At 40.2% G+C, this 17,354-nt stretch overlaps 1 protein-coding gene across 1 annotated transcript in view; it reads right to left on the reverse strand.

Moving 5' to 3' along the window:
- Positions 1-16,264: 16,264 nt before the first annotated feature.
- The window catches only part of Tmem117 (transmembrane protein 117), a 184,986-nt gene continuing 183,896 nt past the window's right edge, over positions 16,265-17,354 (reverse strand). Inside the window, exon 5 of the mRNA XM_013018771.1 lies at positions 16,265-16,911. Within this exon, the coding sequence (XP_012874225.1) occupies positions 16,265-16,911 (647 nt within the window). The remainder of the gene's footprint in view (positions 16,912-17,354) is intronic.

Genomic DNA, 17,354 nt, shown 5'->3' on the forward strand with positions numbered 1-17,354 from the left:
GTAATATAGCTACTCAAGAGGCTGAGAGGCCAGTTTCAGAAGAAACATCTGTAAGATTCCTTCTCCCAAATAACCAAGATAAAGGAGGCCTGGAGGCATGGAGAAAGTGATAAAGTGTCAACTGGGAGCAAAAATACCTGAGTTGGCATCTGGTTTTGAGTTCAAGTCCCAGTTCTTACCCCAAAAAAGGAAGAAATGAGATATTCCCACATGTATGAATTTTAATTGTGTTAATTCTCACAGAATGCTGAAAAAAATAGAAGCATGAAGTATGTCTACATGTCAATGTAATTTGGTGATGCTGATACTTCCTAAGGTTGAATTCTATGAGATGATATCACAAAAGCACAAATAATTAATTCTGTTCTGAGAGGATCACAATGTTGAAATGACAGAATGAGCCAGCTTGCACTGGGAGCCTGTTCTGATCTCTCCCTCCCATGCCTTCTGCAATCTGGTCTTTAAGCCTCACATTTAAAGTATAGACAAATAGCTCAGGGCAGTGCTGTCATGTGGGTTATATGCTCTCCATTTGAATCTGGCTTTACCTCCATATTAATTCTACAGCATTGCACGTGACCTTGGACAATGGCCTGCTTCCTTGTTTGTACAGGGAAGACAGAAAGTGTGTGTGGCTGGGCAGTGGTGGCTCATGCTTATCATCCTGACTACTCAGCAGGAACAGTTCTGGGGATCACAGTTCAAAGTTAGCTCAACCAGAAAAAAAAATCTTAGTCTCCAATTAACCAGCAAAAAGCTCAACCTGAATGTTTGGTTCAAGTAGTAGAGTACCAGACCTGAGCGAAAAAAGCAAGTGCGAACATGAGGCCCTGGGTTTAAACCCCACTATCTGTGTGTGTATGTGTGTGTGGGTACGTGCGTGTGTGCGCATGTGCACGCCTACGCACAGATACACACACACACACACACACACACACACACACAGAAGGGGGGAAAGACAGAGGTGTTTCTGTCAAGGTAGAGGGAAAACAAAGGAGGAGGCAACAATGCTCAATAGGAAATGTACTCATTACCTTGCTCACGTAACTGTAACCCCTCTGTACAGCATTTTTACAACAAAAAAATGTCCAAAAGAAAAAGAAATTATGTGCTGATGAAATAAGCCAGTGCATGAGGAGTGTTTTACAGAGGGTAGGCACATAGGAAAGTTGTCCATATGCTAACTTGTTCCAATGAAGTGCATCGCTGAGTCAACCAGAAATCGAAGTCCACTTTGCAGAGGAACTGGTTTCTGTGATTTCTCTGTTGGATGGGCCCATCTGTTTACCTTGAACCAGGTGTTCAGCATTCAAGTAAGTCAGCTGGGTTGCATTGGTTGGTTGTGTAAAGATCTGGCTGATTTCCCATAAGGATGAAGAGGCAGAATATTCAATAACCTATTAACCAAACCCTTCGATATATGGTGGAGAGTAAATTGGCTTATAGAGCCAAGAAGCCTCCTGGGAGGAGGGAAAGAAAACTCTGGAACTACTTTAGAGGTTTGGAATCTCCACTATGAACCCTACAAGTCAATGAAGATTAGTTAATTATTTTTATTTTATTTCTTTCTTTTATATACCAGTACTAGGGCTTGGGCTCAGGGCCTATGTTCTTTCCCTTAGCTTTTTCACTCAAAGCTATAATGCTCTACCATTTGAGCCATAGCTCCACTTCTTGCTTTTTCGTTGTTAATTAGAGGTAAGAGTCTCACAGACTTTCCCTCTTGGGTGAGCTTTGAATGGAAATCCTCAAATCTCAATTTCCTGAGTAGCTAGGATTACTGCAGTGAGCCACCAGTACCCAGATGATTAGGCATTTTATTAAAAAAATAGCAAAGTATATCAAAGGATCATGCACTGTATAGAAGGAAAATATTCCCATAGGCTCAGAGAAAAAGAATGGTTTCGGTCATTATGGAATAAGGCTAGAAAGATCTCAGTACCCAGTACCCTATCCACTACATGATGCTTTAAACTCTGTATAAAGAGTTCCTGACTATCTGGCAACATGGCTCTGATGGTAGAGCATCAGCCTAGCAAGCATCAAGGCCCTGAGTTCAAATCTTATTACTGCCAAGACAACAACAACAACAACAACAAAAACTTGGAGTGTGAGAACTAAAGAACTCAAGTGTAGGATTTTTTTTAGGGGGGAGAGGAGTTTTTTTCAAGGGTAAAAATGAGGTACTCCTTTTGAGGGTTAAACTCCTTTAAGGGTGTCATTTCAATGGAGTGGAACCACCCAGGCAATTGAAAGGGATTCTAACAGTAACCAGGTTCCTCCATGAACAAATGCATAGTAACAAACTAGACAGACTTACCATTTCTCTTAGGAGCAGGTGGGGACCCAGGGCTGGCCTCAGGATTAACAGTTGAAACATCTCAGAGAGAGGCTACTGGATCCTAAGTAATTTGGACAGGCAAATTTCAAGGTTTTCGTTAGGAAAATAAAAGTAGCAAGACCACATGTTGAGCACAGTTACCACATGGCTGACATTGTATTAATCCTTCTATCCAGTTGGGTAGGTTCTTATTTCTGCCTGCTTCACATTTGTGCTCGTTAACGGTGCAGTTTCCCGAGCTTTCTAAAGCAAGGCTTTGGTGTCCCACGTCACAAACTGTTTTACTGCCCGTATGTCCAAGTGTTGGTGTTTACAGATTTCTGTAAAGTCCATAACGCCAGTCATTGCCTAGATTTACTGTAGTAACTGCTGTTTGATGTGGCTGCTTGTTTTGCAAAACAAAGTGAAGCAAAAGCTCCCCTCCCAAGCACACCACTTGGAGAAGAAGATCACAGAAAGCAAGCTCGGATGGGTTCTCTCTCATCTGCCAATACAGACAACGGAACAGCAGATTAACTCCCAGGGAAACACTGATGATGCCCTTTGCTTCTGAGGACAGAGACAAATGGACCATACCAGGAGGGGTACTGATGAGGATAACAAGTAATAAATGCTCACCGCCAATTCCAGTCTTTAGGATTCTGGAATAAATGAATCTCCACCTGTCATGGATTATCAAGTATTGCTGCATCTGTTCAAGAAAAGCAATGTTATTAACAGCGCTGTAAAGCTAGGACCCACTGCACCTGTAGAGCTGCTAGGTATGTTCTACTCATAATCTTTGATATTTTGCTTTCTGTTCCCACAATACTAGAACAAACTTGCTCTTTGGATGCAGGTAGATGCTTTAGCCAACAGCCCTGAATTACCGTAATCTTTGTAAAAAGCATCCCAGTGCCTTTAGAAGTTCCTTGAACACCTAGACAGAATAAGGGAAGGGCTCAGTGCACTCATTTAAAAATTCATATTCACAGCTGCATCTGCCTGTGGTATTCTAACCAGCTGTCAGATAGCCAGACTTCCCATAGCTTATGGCAGGGGTGGCCCCAAGGCTCCCAGCAAGATGGTGGAGAGGGTCAGGTTGACACTTTGTTTTGGCTCTCTTAATGAGCACAGAGTAATGATTTTGCTGCCAAAAGAAAAACAACAATGCCAGATCATGACTTATAAAACCTCTCATACTCTAGGGGCTGGTGGCTTACTCTTGTAATCCTAGCTACTAAGAAGCTGAGATCTGAGGATCATGGTTTGAGGTCAGCCTGGGCAGGAAAGACTGTAAAACTCCAATCTCCAATTGACCACCAAAAAGCCAGAATGGAGGTGTGGTTCAAGTGGTAGAGCATCAGCCTGGAGTGAAGAAAAGACTAAGAAATAGTGCCCAGACCCTGCGTTCAAGCTCCAGTTCTGACAACAACAATGACAACAACAAAAAACAACAAAAAAACAGACTGTAACAATGACCAAAGAAGAAATATATCATTTACAATGTGACATGTTTTCTTTGGGCTACTCTGATTTCTTATGTAGAGGCTGACAATCTAGTTTGATGATTCTAGTTTATTTATAGTTTGGATTCCTCACAATGATTTAGACTCATCATATTACTGAAGATGTCAGTACCAGTGTTTAGAAAATGAAGACACTCTGAGAGTCACTGTTTGAAGTCAGCTCAGGCATGCCTATGTTTCACCTGTGGAGTCCTAGACAAGAAGCTGACATGGCTGCTGGGATAGTTTGCGTATTGGTTGTATAATTAGTACCTAATTCTTTCATGGTGACTGCTTTTGTGTATGGGATTGAATATATGCTACAAGGATGTTTATGTTTCCTGATGGCTCATTTATGTCCTTTCAGATTTGTCAACTAAGTAGGTACCTGTGAATATATATTATGGTTACTTTTCATCCCACACAAAGAATATGAACAAGGAAGTCAACCAAAGATGTACATGTGTGAGAATGTGAGAATGTAGCTAGGGAGTTTGAGGGGATGGATGGGGTTGGGAGAGATGGGGAAGAAGGATGCAAAGGTTGACATTGACCACGTGGCCTTGTACTCATCAACTGGCTTGTTGAATTGAAACCCCTTCAAGCAACTACTTAAAGGTAATTTTAAAAATTAAGAAAAGCACTGGGCTTTAGGTAGAAAATGTTTGTGCAGTGTTACTCAGGCCATACCCGACTGAACTATGGTATATTGGCTATCCATTTCCAGTTGACAATGTGTATCACATCAAGCCATCTGTAAACCAAGCTTAGAGTGCTTTTCCTTTCTATTAGTCATTTAGGAGTCAGGACATACATGTGCGTAGATGTGGGTGAGGGTAAAGAAGGTAGGCTATAATAAGAGAGGTGGATACCAGAAGGGGGTTGATTCATCTGCTCGTGCAGTTTGCTTGTGTTTTCTGGTCCTTCCTGTGCTTGCTACTAAATATACCACTTCTATTTTCAATAAGCCATTGCTGGCCCTGCCCATCCTTGTTACTGCATGTGATATGATGAGCTATTGAGCTATGTGATTGTGTGGTATGTCATGGTAAGGTGCTACATCACTACGAAGGACCAGTCTCATGTTCATGATTTTTTTTTAAGAAGTAGATGATCCTCTGCTGTCCATACTATGGGCTTTCTCCAGAGACTCACCAATGGGATCTCCAACATTGTTACGTCTGCTGATCTCATGGCCCAAGTTAAGGTAGAATTTCTTCCTCTACAATTTGGGATTAGCCATAGAACCTACTTTTCTAGAGTTCAACTCACTTGAACCCAGAATCCCTTTTCATTGCCTGCTTTACTGACTGGAGCGGTACTTCCGGATGTAAAGTGTACTTCTATGCTTCTGTGTGTATGCAAGGAGATGTAAGAACATTTACATGGGAGATGTTTCAGCATTTCCTCACCACTGAACCCTTAAAAACGTTACTCATGTTCACCAAGCACGGGGGTTGGGGGAGGTGGGGGGACCCTCGCATCTATAATCCTAGCTAAGCAGCAGGCTGAAAGCTGAGGGTCATGGTTTGAAGTCAGCCCAGGCAGACAAATCCTTGAGACTCTTATCTCCAATTAGTCAACAAAAGGCTATACTATAGGTTTAGCTCAAGTGGTAAGGTACCATCTGCGATTAAAAAAACCTAAGAAAAAGCACTGAGGCCCAGAGTTTAAGCATTACTGTTGGCACACACACACATATATACACACACACAAATAATTAATATGTCAGGACCATGAATTTTCCTAAACTATGGAATCCGAGGCTTTTCGGAAGCTATCTCTTGCTGATTTCCTCTCAAAACAATAATATGATTGGTGAAGTGGTGAAATTCTATAATCTGTCCACATGATCCTGATTTCTTTTTGGTGGAGATACTACACACACACACACACACACACACACACACACACACACACAACCCACCATCTTCTTTTGTGTCCCATGTTGGACATCTGATGTTGTAACTTGCCACAACTGCAATCAGGAACAAGGCAGTAATGGAGATGGGACTGTGGAATTGGGGTTTGGGGTACCAGAGGAGCTGAAGCCTTCTGCCAGCTTCAGATCCCAAGGTTCCATTCACCAAGGTTTTTATTGCATTTTGCATAGGGAAGTAAGGTGTGACAATATTTTGTATACAAGTGATAAATGACTTCCTTATCTCCCGAACTGGAGGTAAACAGTAAACAACTTACAATTTGCACAAGCCTTAGTCTACTTCAGGATGCCCAGGCAGTTTAGGGCTGGATAGAAATCTGAATTCCTGTTACATCAGAACTGATGGACCTCTCTAGGAAACTCTCAGAATGCTGAGTTTATGTTGGAAGAATGGCCCTCTAGACTCCATTCCTTTTGGATCTCACAGCTCAGCTTTTTGGGCTCTCATGTGTGTGTGTGTGTGTGTGTGTGTGCTCACATGCATGTGCACGCATGTCTGAACATAGGGTTGAACCCAGGGCCTCATGCTCTCACTTAGCTCTTTTGCTAAGGATGGGGTACTACCACTTGAGCCATAGCTCCTATTCAGTATATGGGATTTAAACTAGGGGCCTATTATTTTTTATGCCAGTGCTCGACTTCTGGAACCATGCCCCCAAGCCCTCCTAACACACACCTGTGATTCCAGCTACTCTAGAAACATAAAAAAGATTACATCCATGCTCATGCTTATGTATAGACCTTTGTCTAAAAATTAACTAAAGTGGCTGGGATGTAGCTCAGTGGCAAAGCGCTTGCCTAGCAAGTGCAACGTCCTGGGTTCGATCCCCAGTACCAAAAAAGAAAAGACAAAAAATAAAATAAAAATTAACTAAAGCAAAAAGGATGTGGCTCAAGTGGTAGAGTCTCTGCTTAGCATGTGTGGGCTCTTACGTCAAACCCTAGTACTGCCAAAAAGAACAACTAAAACAGGTGATAGTTAGAATTGAGCCACTGTTTGGACCTTTCTACTTTTGCCTATTATTTATATACAGAAATCTAGACATGGCTGCCTATATGTAGGATTCTATTAATGTTTTGAACAGCAGTACATATTTCCCTTTGTTAAACTAGTTGAGGTCTTTGAAGATAAGTAATCCTTTAGTCCTTGAAAGACCTGGTCTTTAACTTGGAGTCCCAATTATCTGTCACTAAGTCCCTGCTGCCTGTGGGGAGTATACTTCATTAGAATCCCAGTTAAGAAGGAGCCAGTCTGTCTGCTATTTTCACATAGGCTGATGGTGAATAATTGTGTCCAAATGTAGAGGAAGGGTCTAAAACACTGAAGCCAACACTAACTTGATGAAATTATTTTATTGTACTGATTGAGTTTTGACACTCATTCTGTGTCAGAGTAACTTCCGAAATATGCTATTAACTAAGGAAACCATTTCTGACTTAAAATTTCCTTGTGATTTGCCATCATCCTCAAAAAAAAATTCCTCTGCTTGGTCAATGAGTACCAAGCACAATCTGATGACAGCACTAGAGAATGAATTCAATTGTCATCTTTGGAAATGTTGTTTGGATATGGAATGTTCTGAACAACCCATGTATTAAAGGCATGGTTCCCAATGGGGCACTATTGGGAAATGGAGGGGCCTTAATGAGGGAGAGCCCAATGGTAGGTCTTTAGGTCATTGGGGGCATGGCTGACCTTGAAGAATTATTTCTCTTTTACTTCCAGGCCCTGGATTGAGCAATTTGCTCTGCTGGATGTTACTCACTAACATCCAAGACCTAAAGCAAAAAAGGATTTGTCTGATCTTGGGTTAGAATTTCCTAAATCATCAACCAAAATAATCCCTCCCTTCCTCCCCCCTTCTTTTCCCCCTTCCTTCCTCCCTCCCTTCCTTCCTCCCTCCCTTCCTTCCTCCCTCTCTTCCTTCCTCCTTTCCTCCTTCGCTCCCTCCCTTTCTCCCTCCCTTTCTCTCTCTTTCTTTCTTTCTTTCTTTCTTTCTTTCTCTCTTTCTTTCTTTCTTTCTTTCTTTCTTTCTTTCTTTCTTTCTTTCTTTCTTTCTTTCTTTCTTTCTTTCTTTCTTCTTTCTTTCTTTCTTTCTTTCTTTCTTTCTTTCTTTCTTTCTTTCTTTCTTTCTTCTGTCTCTCGCTTTTTTCTTTTGTGGATTATTATAAAAAGATAGATTCTTCCTGCCTTAGTCATATTTTGGCACTATTTCAGTGGCTTCAGCTATCTTCAGGCACTTCTACCTAAATCTGTTAATTTTCCAGGGGCCCTGCCCTGAGCAGGGAGGTCTGCTCTTACCAGCCAGCATCTCCTGTCTGGAGGTGGGGCTGGCAATGAAGTGTTTCCTTCCCCCATCTGCCACGTCTGGTGACAAGGATGGGAATGTAGCTCGCTCTTGTCTATACTGCAGTTTCACCAATGAGCTCTCCTGAGCCTAACACCATTTGAGTGGAGGCCCAGTGACTTGTCTTATCATAAAACAAAAACAGGTCAGTCCTTTGGGTCCCAGAGTCCTATGTTTCTTTGCCAGCCTAGCAAGGATGTTTCCTGCTGAAAGCTGGACATTTTTCTCTGGATCCATGATGAAACTGTGGTAGTTTGCTCAGTGCCCACTCCAACACTTCCTCCTTTGCAGGATCCCTTAGAACCCTATAAGGGAGGGCATGTGCCAATGGCTCATGCCTGGAATCCTGGTTGCTTAGGAGGCTGAGATCTGAAGATCACAATCCGAAGCCAGCCCAGACAAAACAAATTTATGAGTCTCTTTTCTCCAATTAGCCAGCAAAAAGCCAGAAGTAGAAATGGCACTCACACAGTAGAGCACTCTTCTTGAGTGAAAAAGCAAAGGGACAGTGCAAGGCTTTGAATTCAAGGCCCATTCCCCCCTCCCTCAAATTAAGAAAAGAAAATGCTTGTTTGCTGTTCTTGGCCAGTCACAATGTAATCCTTTCAAGTGGATGCACTTTGCAGGAAAATTAGGCCTTTGGCTCTGGTTCCTGTTTTCCCCAATGTTCAGATTTATTTCCCTGTTTACAAGTTAGGACTATGAGACATCTTTAAGCCCTCAAGTCTCAAACAAAAATCTTCTTGGCTCTGCTCACTGCTCAGCAGAGACGATAGGAGCAGGCACTAGGTGTGAGGGAAGTAGGAAAGCTTCCGATTTTCACTGACTTGATGATACAATACCAAAGAGCCAGAAAGGGAAGGCCGGAGACATCATCATCTCTGGGGTTGTGCTGTTGTCAGTGGTCAGTATTCTAGGCGGGACCTGAGGCTGGCCAGCTGAGTTAGCCACAAACACTGAGACCCAGGGCTATTGATTTGCTGAGGGCTGTGTGCCAGATTTCTCCTCCAGCCCAGACCAAACTAATCAAATTAATGACTGCTGCTGCAAGTGCTGATCAAATGCCATTAAAATATAACTCTTTCATGAATAATTCTCACCATTGACTCAGTGCAATAGACGAGATGAACTGTGCATTTCCAGCAGGAAGGATAATGGATGTTTCTAACATGTAAATAGGTTTATAAGAATTTCCGAGTCACCAGTTAGAAGATGGCAGCTGGAATCTGTTCATTTGGGTTTCAGAGCTTCTGAGTGGTGTTTATTTTTCCGTTTTAGCTTTGGGGGCATAACAAGCAAAAGCTGCAGATTTGTTGTATTCTTCAGCGCATCTCTCCGTCCTATCTTGCTTGCCTATGGTTTTACCATTGCTTTGAATAGATCTGTACTCGCAGGATGATGAACTGCTGACAAAGTTAGGTAGAATGGGGACAGCAGATTTCCTTTCTTCTAATAGACTGTTCCCTTACAACATGACTGACATCAGTTATCAGGTAAGTGCTTACCCAATTGGCCACAGTCCGCTCCATCATGCAGACCTGTAGCAGAAGGAACTAAATATAGGTAAAGCTATCGATGCCCTGTGTGGGAAAATGAATCAGTGGTCTCCAAACTTGTGCTTCTGATTAGGTAGCTCAGTTGTACTTATTGATTGTTTTATCTTATTTTTCTTCTGGGACTAGGATTTGAACTCAAGGTCTCATGCTCACTTGGCTTTTCTGTTCTACCACTTGAACTCTACCTCCACTTCCAGCTTTTTGATGGCTTCTTGACGATAAGTATATGAGCCACCAGCACCTGACAATACAGCTTATCTTTAAAAATCATCTTTCATGTTCAGATGATAGATTGTTCTGGTATAATTGTAGGGAATGGCTTTGTAACAAAGGAGTTGGGTAGAACAGTTAAGACCAGTTGCAGTTATCCTAGGAAAGGCCAGTGAGATCTCTGTAGGACATGCTGATAGATGGAGAAGATGAGGGTAGACCCATAATGAGAAGCATTAAATAAAATCTGCTCATTCTGGAGAGCAGCTAGAAATGTGAATAATAGACACTCTCAGGTTTCTAGTATTTTTGAAGCTCTAAATTTGCTCCTCAAATTTAAAAATCATTATGGCTTTTAGAGCTAATTTTATAATAATTTATAGCTATCAAATCTGAACCAAACTTGTCAGAGTTATGTTTCCTAATTTGGCCATTGTTCTTTTCCTCAAACATACACCTTTTTTTTTAGTCAGTAACCCCTATTTTTAGCTGGGTGTCAATGGTTCATGCCTCTAATCCTAGCTACTCAGAAGGCTGAGATATGAGAATTGAGAGAGTTGAAGCCAGCCTAGGCAGGAAAGTCTGTGAGACTCTTATTTCCAATTAACTGCCAAAAAGCCAAAAGTGAAGCTGTGGCTGAAGTGTTAGAGTGCCATTTTTGAGCAAAACTGTTTATAGAGACAGGGCTCAGTTCCTGATTTCAAGCTCCAGTTCTGTCACACACACTACACACACACACACACACACACACACACACACACTTATTTTAAACTGTAGATCATTTCCACTATGGTTATGTTGTAGCTAGCTGGACTAATAAAAATAAAATGATGTGTTCAAGCCAGTAAATCTATAAGCAAAACCACGATGGCATTTTATAGGGTTATTCTTGTCCACAGTGTTGCCTTACTCCTATGGGAAACTGAGGTGGGTTCTTTCTACACCAGCAAGGCTGGAGTAATGTTGAGATTCAGAAATAGCTGCCTCAGCTGCAATCCAGACACAATGGCCAGGTGTATGTCAGCTCTTTCCAAGTGCTGAAGACAGATGAGTGCTTTCACCTCAGAATTTTTGAAAGGTGGTGGATTACCAACATGATGAGAAAGTGCTCCTAAAAGAAGCCAGTAAAGCAATCATTGTGGGAAGGAACCAATTTAGGACACTAGAGCCTTAGAAAACACTGGATAATACATTTGGCCCAGCAGCAACAAGGGATTATAGCCATTGATTTCAGACAACGCATCCACTTGCTTTAACTGAGTGATTCCAACTTCTGTAACAAAGTGAAAAGAGGGAAGAGAGAAGGAAGGAAGGAGGATTTTGGAAGGGGGCAATACTGATCAAGGTGTATTGTGCTCATAAACCGACATGTTGGATTGGAACTCCTTTTTATACAACTACTTAAAGGTAGTAAAAAGAAATCATAAAGTGAAACATTGAAGAAATGAAGAGAGGAAGGGCAGGAGAATGCAGTTATAGTATTCAATGCACCTATGGCAAAAGGAAATTAAAATAATTGGGGGCCTGGGTGGGAAAATTGAGGAGAGATGGAGGAGAATGATGGAAGGGATGACATGGATCAAGATGCAGTGTACTCATAAAATGACATGTTGAATTGAAACCCTTTGTACAACTACATCAAGACAAGAAGATTAGGAAGTTTTTTGGTAAGTGAAAAGGGATTCTCCTGTAACTTGTAGTGTGAAAAACAGTGACTGAAAGAGAGAAAATTGTCCAATGGCTGCCTCAACTTGAAGGTGCTGGGTAAAGTAAACTGGAGAGGGCTCTGTGGAACGCCGGGCAGTGGAGAGCAAGGCAGCTCACCCCGATGTTCATTTAGCCTTGCAGGACACCGAGCAGCTCACAGAAGGCCTTCACATTCAGCATCTTATTTGAGCTTCTTCAAGCAAGAGGATGGATCTCCACACCCTGTGGCTCATGCTTGCAATCCTAGCTACTCAGGAAGCTGAGACTTGAGGATCGTGGTTCGAAGCCAACCTGAGCAGCAACGTCCAGGGGAATTTGATCTCCAATTAACCCTGAACGAAAAAGCTAGGATAGCACCCAGACCCTGAGGTCAAAGCTTAGTACAGTGCACACAGGTGTATGCACACACACACACACACACACACACACACACACACACACACGTCCCTATGAGATATTTCTATTGTGAGAATAGGGGGTCAGAGCACTTAAGGCACATCTTCAAAGCCAGTGCTAGTCTTATCAAAGTATAACTTACTCTTCCCCAAGGTTTTATAAAATAGTAACTTGGATTGTAATATCCCAATTGGAATTATGCTTCCTGAAGGTGGCCATTAGCTAATTTGACTTCTTTTTCTTATTGAACATCCATAGCTCTTTTTTTCCTCCTCTGTCATTCACTTAGCAGGGGCTCTTTTGAAAACATTCAGGTGTCATCTGTTTCCCTTTCTCTGGGAAAAATCAGAATCATGAAAGAACACAATCCTAAGGCTAGAATTTGCGTTAGGACCAATCCACGTCGTGGTTTTTGTAGCTTAAATCAAAAACACCTGGCCATGAACTGACTGCTTCTGACGTTTAATTTCAACTCCTCTGTTTCCATCATATGATTGAACTTGTAAATGGCATACAGGCAGCTGTAGAAATTTATTTCAAAACATTTAATTTAGGTTCTTGGGAGATAAGGATTGCTAAAAATCAAACATGTCAGTTTTCTACTGTGGTTGCCTTGGTCATCCATCAAAGAGCTTATTTGACACAATATTCTAGTTCAGATGACTGTTTATGAATGATCGTAGAGGTTTTGAGGATCAAAGAAATCCAGCTCAAGTCTTAACTCTGCCTTTGCCCAGCTTTGAGAGCCTGAGCATGCCAATAAACATCTCTGAGCATTAAAGGAGCCATATTTACCATCAATGGTTAATTTGAGGATTAAGTAGGGTAATTTGTTTGCACATAGGGTATCTGCAGAATGGTAGTATGCAGAATGGTAAAGTCAAGGTCTCTCAGAAGGAAACACTGATATGAGTACAGTACTCAGAATTAAGAGATAGTTTTAAAGGGAGCAACTCCAACAGGTGGTCATCAAAGGTAGGGTTCTAAGGTCCTGGCCGAATGTCAGATGATCCACTTGGTATATGAGCTATCAGTAATAGAAAAGGCTAAGTGTGGTTTGTTGCCATTATCTTTTTCATATTTCATATTGAGTTGTGTCAGTGACTCCTAGGGTGGTGAAATTATATAAATAAATTGCTTATGGGGCCACATGGGGACATATGGTAGGTTGGCTCCTGGACATTACAATATGTGGAGACTTTGTGTCCTAATTGGCTTTTCATTTTCTTCTTTGAGACAGATTTTGTTTGTTGTTTAACCCAGGCTGCCCTGGAACTCAGGATCCTCTTGCCTCTGTCTCCTCGAATACTGGAATTACAGGCATGCACTACTATGATCACTTCTGATTGATTCTTAGGTTAAATGGAGAAGGAAGAAGTCTTACTATTCCTAATAAGAGTCTCTGGTGATCTTAGTTTATGCTAACAAACAAAGATACATAATAACTAGCCACCCTGTCCGGAGGAAATGGAATAAGCAGTTTTGGATACGGGCATGTGGTAATGAGATTTATCTCTAAGTATATATTGCCAGGCATAAATTCATCGTGTTTGTTTAATTTTCCATTTAAACTAACAATGAAGTATTCTATCAAAGTAAAAGACTAAAATTGTCTCAAATTGGTATAAATTCTTCCCTGCATGAAGAAAAGTACTGTAATTATGGAACAGTAGAAATATAATTGTTTATAGTCCTTAAGCACTATCACAATTAAGACATCACATTTGTTAAGATTTTAGAATCTTTGGGTTATGACTTTTTAATCTTTTATTTTTAACTTCAAATTCTGAGCTTGCTACATGTCCTTTTATTTTTTTTAATGCTCTACTTGAGCTAAAAGGTTGGTACTCAGCAATCTTGTAGGGTCATAGCCTAAGACTATTGGAATGACTCAGAATGTAACACTAAATACAGATGGATTTAATTTTCACTTTGATTTGATTTGATAATCTTTAGGAGATTTAAATCTTGTTTGACAATTATAATATTATCCATGGAAACTATTTCACTTTGTTCTAAATGTATAGAGACTTTACATATTTTCATATCAGATGACAGTTCCTCTAGCCAGTTTCTACAAACACATAAGCATAATGCTTAGTAAGGTCTATCTGGACCCTGCTAATGAGATTTCCTCATTAATCTTTTTCTTTAATACTGACATGAAATTCTCTAATAATAGTTCTGTAAGGAATAAATATATTGATATCAAGCACTTACTTTCTAAATCAGCTCCCCTTGTTTTTTCTACAAGAAAAAAAAATGACTTTCCAAATATGTTCCAAGGTGGTATCATTTCCTTATCCCAGAGCAAAAAGTTTCATGTTTAAGGCTATGTCAGTGTGAGCATACGTCACAGATAATATTTTCCTTTATCCAGTATGGTCAGCAGTAATTATAGTGAGCTTACCCTCTGCATTGTCAGTTCCAAACATGTTTATGATTCTAAGTACATTGTGCATGGCTATTAAAGGTAAAAGCAACAGCAGGGGCATGGTTCCAACTGCTTAGTAAACAATTGTGGAAAGATGTTTATTAAAGCCTGCTCTCAAGTGACAGATAAATGCATGGTTCTATTATGTATGCTAAATTCAGCACATTTCCAAGCTTAAAAGCAGATAGATCAAAACAGGAGGGATTTTAAAAAATCATAAAGACAAAATGTTACAATGTCAGAATGTGACAGGAAAGTAATTTTTCCTTAAGAAAGATCCTCCCTTCAGCAACTCAAGATAGACGGAACCATAACTTAGGGAAGCAAATTAACAGCAAGTTAAGAGTGCTCCATTTCTTGCATCAAGCTTTCAAAAACCTGTTTAAATCAGCTCTAGTTAAGGTACCACTTTGTCCCTTATGCACACCCACACATACAAAAAAACGACATCACATAATTACTAATGTAGAATTCTTATTTATTAATATGCGATGATTAATTCTTTAAAAAATAAAAAACCAAAAAATGTAAGATGCACACACAAAGGAGACTCTTGTACAGCTTTTTCCAGCACATAAGGTCCTGCTACATGTTTTTTATTTTAGAAGAATTATCTTGCTCAGGGATGGCATATGTTTTTTTCTCCATATTCACTGTCCAGAACCATATTTCCAGAAAAATGCACAAATATTGTAGATGGTAGGCAATGCAATCTTCAACATGATTACAAATTCAGTTCCTTAGTTGTCTGGGGCTTTATATAAATGCCAATAAATTTGAGAGTTCACCCAACTGTGCCTCTTAACCTTTGTTCCCAAAGGTAAAGGGCAGGATTTTTTAATCAAGTAGCAATTTATCTTTAATTAGGAAAACATAATTAGGCATTATCACCTAATTGCAATTACTGGTTGGAGAAAGTCACATTTCATAAGCAGTGACCCATGTTAGATTACAATTCTCCTCTTCCTGAATTTCACATCTGTATTTGTGTTTGGCAATAAGCCAGTCAATTTAAAAAGTAATCAGTCATGGAGTCTGGGGCTGGTGGATCACACCTATAGTACTAGCTATTCAGGAGACTGAGATATGAGAATCAAAGTTCAGAGCTAGCCCAGGCAGAAAAGTCTGTGAAATTTTATCTCCAATTAACCACCAAGGAGCCAGAAGTGGAGCTGTGGCTCAAGAGAGAGTGCCAGCCTCGAGTAAAAAAATGCCAATGGACAGCGTCCAGGTTCTGAGTTCAAGCCCCAAGACCGGCACCCACATACATATAAAAACAAAATTTAAAAAAAGGTCACCACTATACTTCCCTGAAATCTAGTGTTAAAACTAACAAATCTGAAGCTGAATAGAAAACCAAGATCCTCCTGAAACCCCAGTTTAGCTGTCTCTGTTTCTTGCTCAAGCATCAAGTGTAAATCAAAATAATTGTATTTAAGAAAAACACATAAAATAACATTAGAGAACTGTTCCACACTTCTTTTCTGGTACAGTTAAAAACAGTTTTAATGTCTCAAGGCACCTCTAAGGTTGAATATCAGATACATGGGGTAATTAATTGGCTGATCTACTATGCTGGAAAGTCAGTAAAGAGCTTGTGCAATTGTGAAAAGCAATCTCTAGAGGACTGTTATGTGTAGAGTAGGCACGTGGATTATAAGACAAATACAAAACAATGAGTCCTAGAAAAAAGCATGTTGAGCACCGTTGTGGCATTGTTTATATTTCCTTACCTAACACTACGTAAACCCGACATTTACAAAAAAGAAAGACTAACTTTTTGTTTTAGTTACACTTAATGTTGCTTTTTTTTTTTTAATGTGCTATCTCCATGTGAGTGAATCTAGTTCGTAGGGGTACTTTTAGAAGTGGTCGGGTCTAGATCAGTTTCTGTCACACTGGTAGATTCATTCAAGTGGGAGCTCAAGTTCTCTGAAGTCAGGTGGGAAGATTTGTAGATGATCTCATTGAAGTCGGACCCGATGGAAACCAGTGGAGGGTCGTGCAATGGCTCTTCCACGGAAGCCTCTGTGTTCTCTCGAGTGATCCCCATATCCTTGCTATGTTCTGAAGGGGATTTCCTTTTCATGCGAGTGTAAGTTTTGTCTTGATTTTCCATGCCTTGCTCATTCTTCAGGAACCGTCCAAAGAACCAGATGAAAAAGCCAAACCACACAAAAGCAATCAAACTTGGGACAAAAGCCAGACATTTCACATCCAGGCTAGCCCCAATGAACCTGCTGTGTAAAAACATGTCTCCTTCCACATAGGTCTTATTTGTCTGAGGGTTGGTGTGGTTAGACCTCCATTCCCAAGACAGCTTTGTTCGGTTTAAATCCTTTAAACTTTCTGGGTCTTTCACTGTGTATATCTTTTGCCCTGGGCCAATATACTGCCCGTATTCATGAGGTTTATAAAATATCTGATTTTTCCACATATTAAGATCCAAAATCAAGACGAGGAAGATAATTCCATAGTTAAACCATTTACCTGCATTGAAAGAAAAAAGAAATAGGGATTAATCAAGGGCACAGGAAATTGTAACAGGGCTTTCTCCAACAAAATTTTAGATAATTGTATAGTAGTAGTATAAATGATGAATGTTTAAGATCTGTTAGCAATTAATTTTTTATGAAAGTGCTACACTGCTCTAAAGTGAATTAACAAAGGAAATGTGCAATATATTTTAGGCATATGAAAAGGTAACTGTAGATGTCAGTAATGTATGATATTCACAGTAACAAGATTACGCCTGTTTTATTTGTACCACAGATATCCTCAAATTTGATTCCTTGTAGGTTTTTCTCTAGAAAATTTCAATTAATGTTGGAAAACAAGATTCTAATAAAATCCTAAGGGAAGTCCAATATATGATTGAGTAGCTCTTACAGTTTTATAATTAGGCCTGGGGAAGAAATAAATCATTTCACAAT

The sequence above is a fragment of the Dipodomys ordii genome, unplaced genomic scaffold, assembly GCF_000151885.1.
Source record: "Dipodomys ordii isolate 6190 unplaced genomic scaffold, Dord_2.0 Scaffold42, whole genome shotgun sequence".
Taxonomy (NCBI): Eukaryota; Metazoa; Chordata; class Mammalia; order Rodentia; family Heteromyidae; genus Dipodomys; species Dipodomys ordii.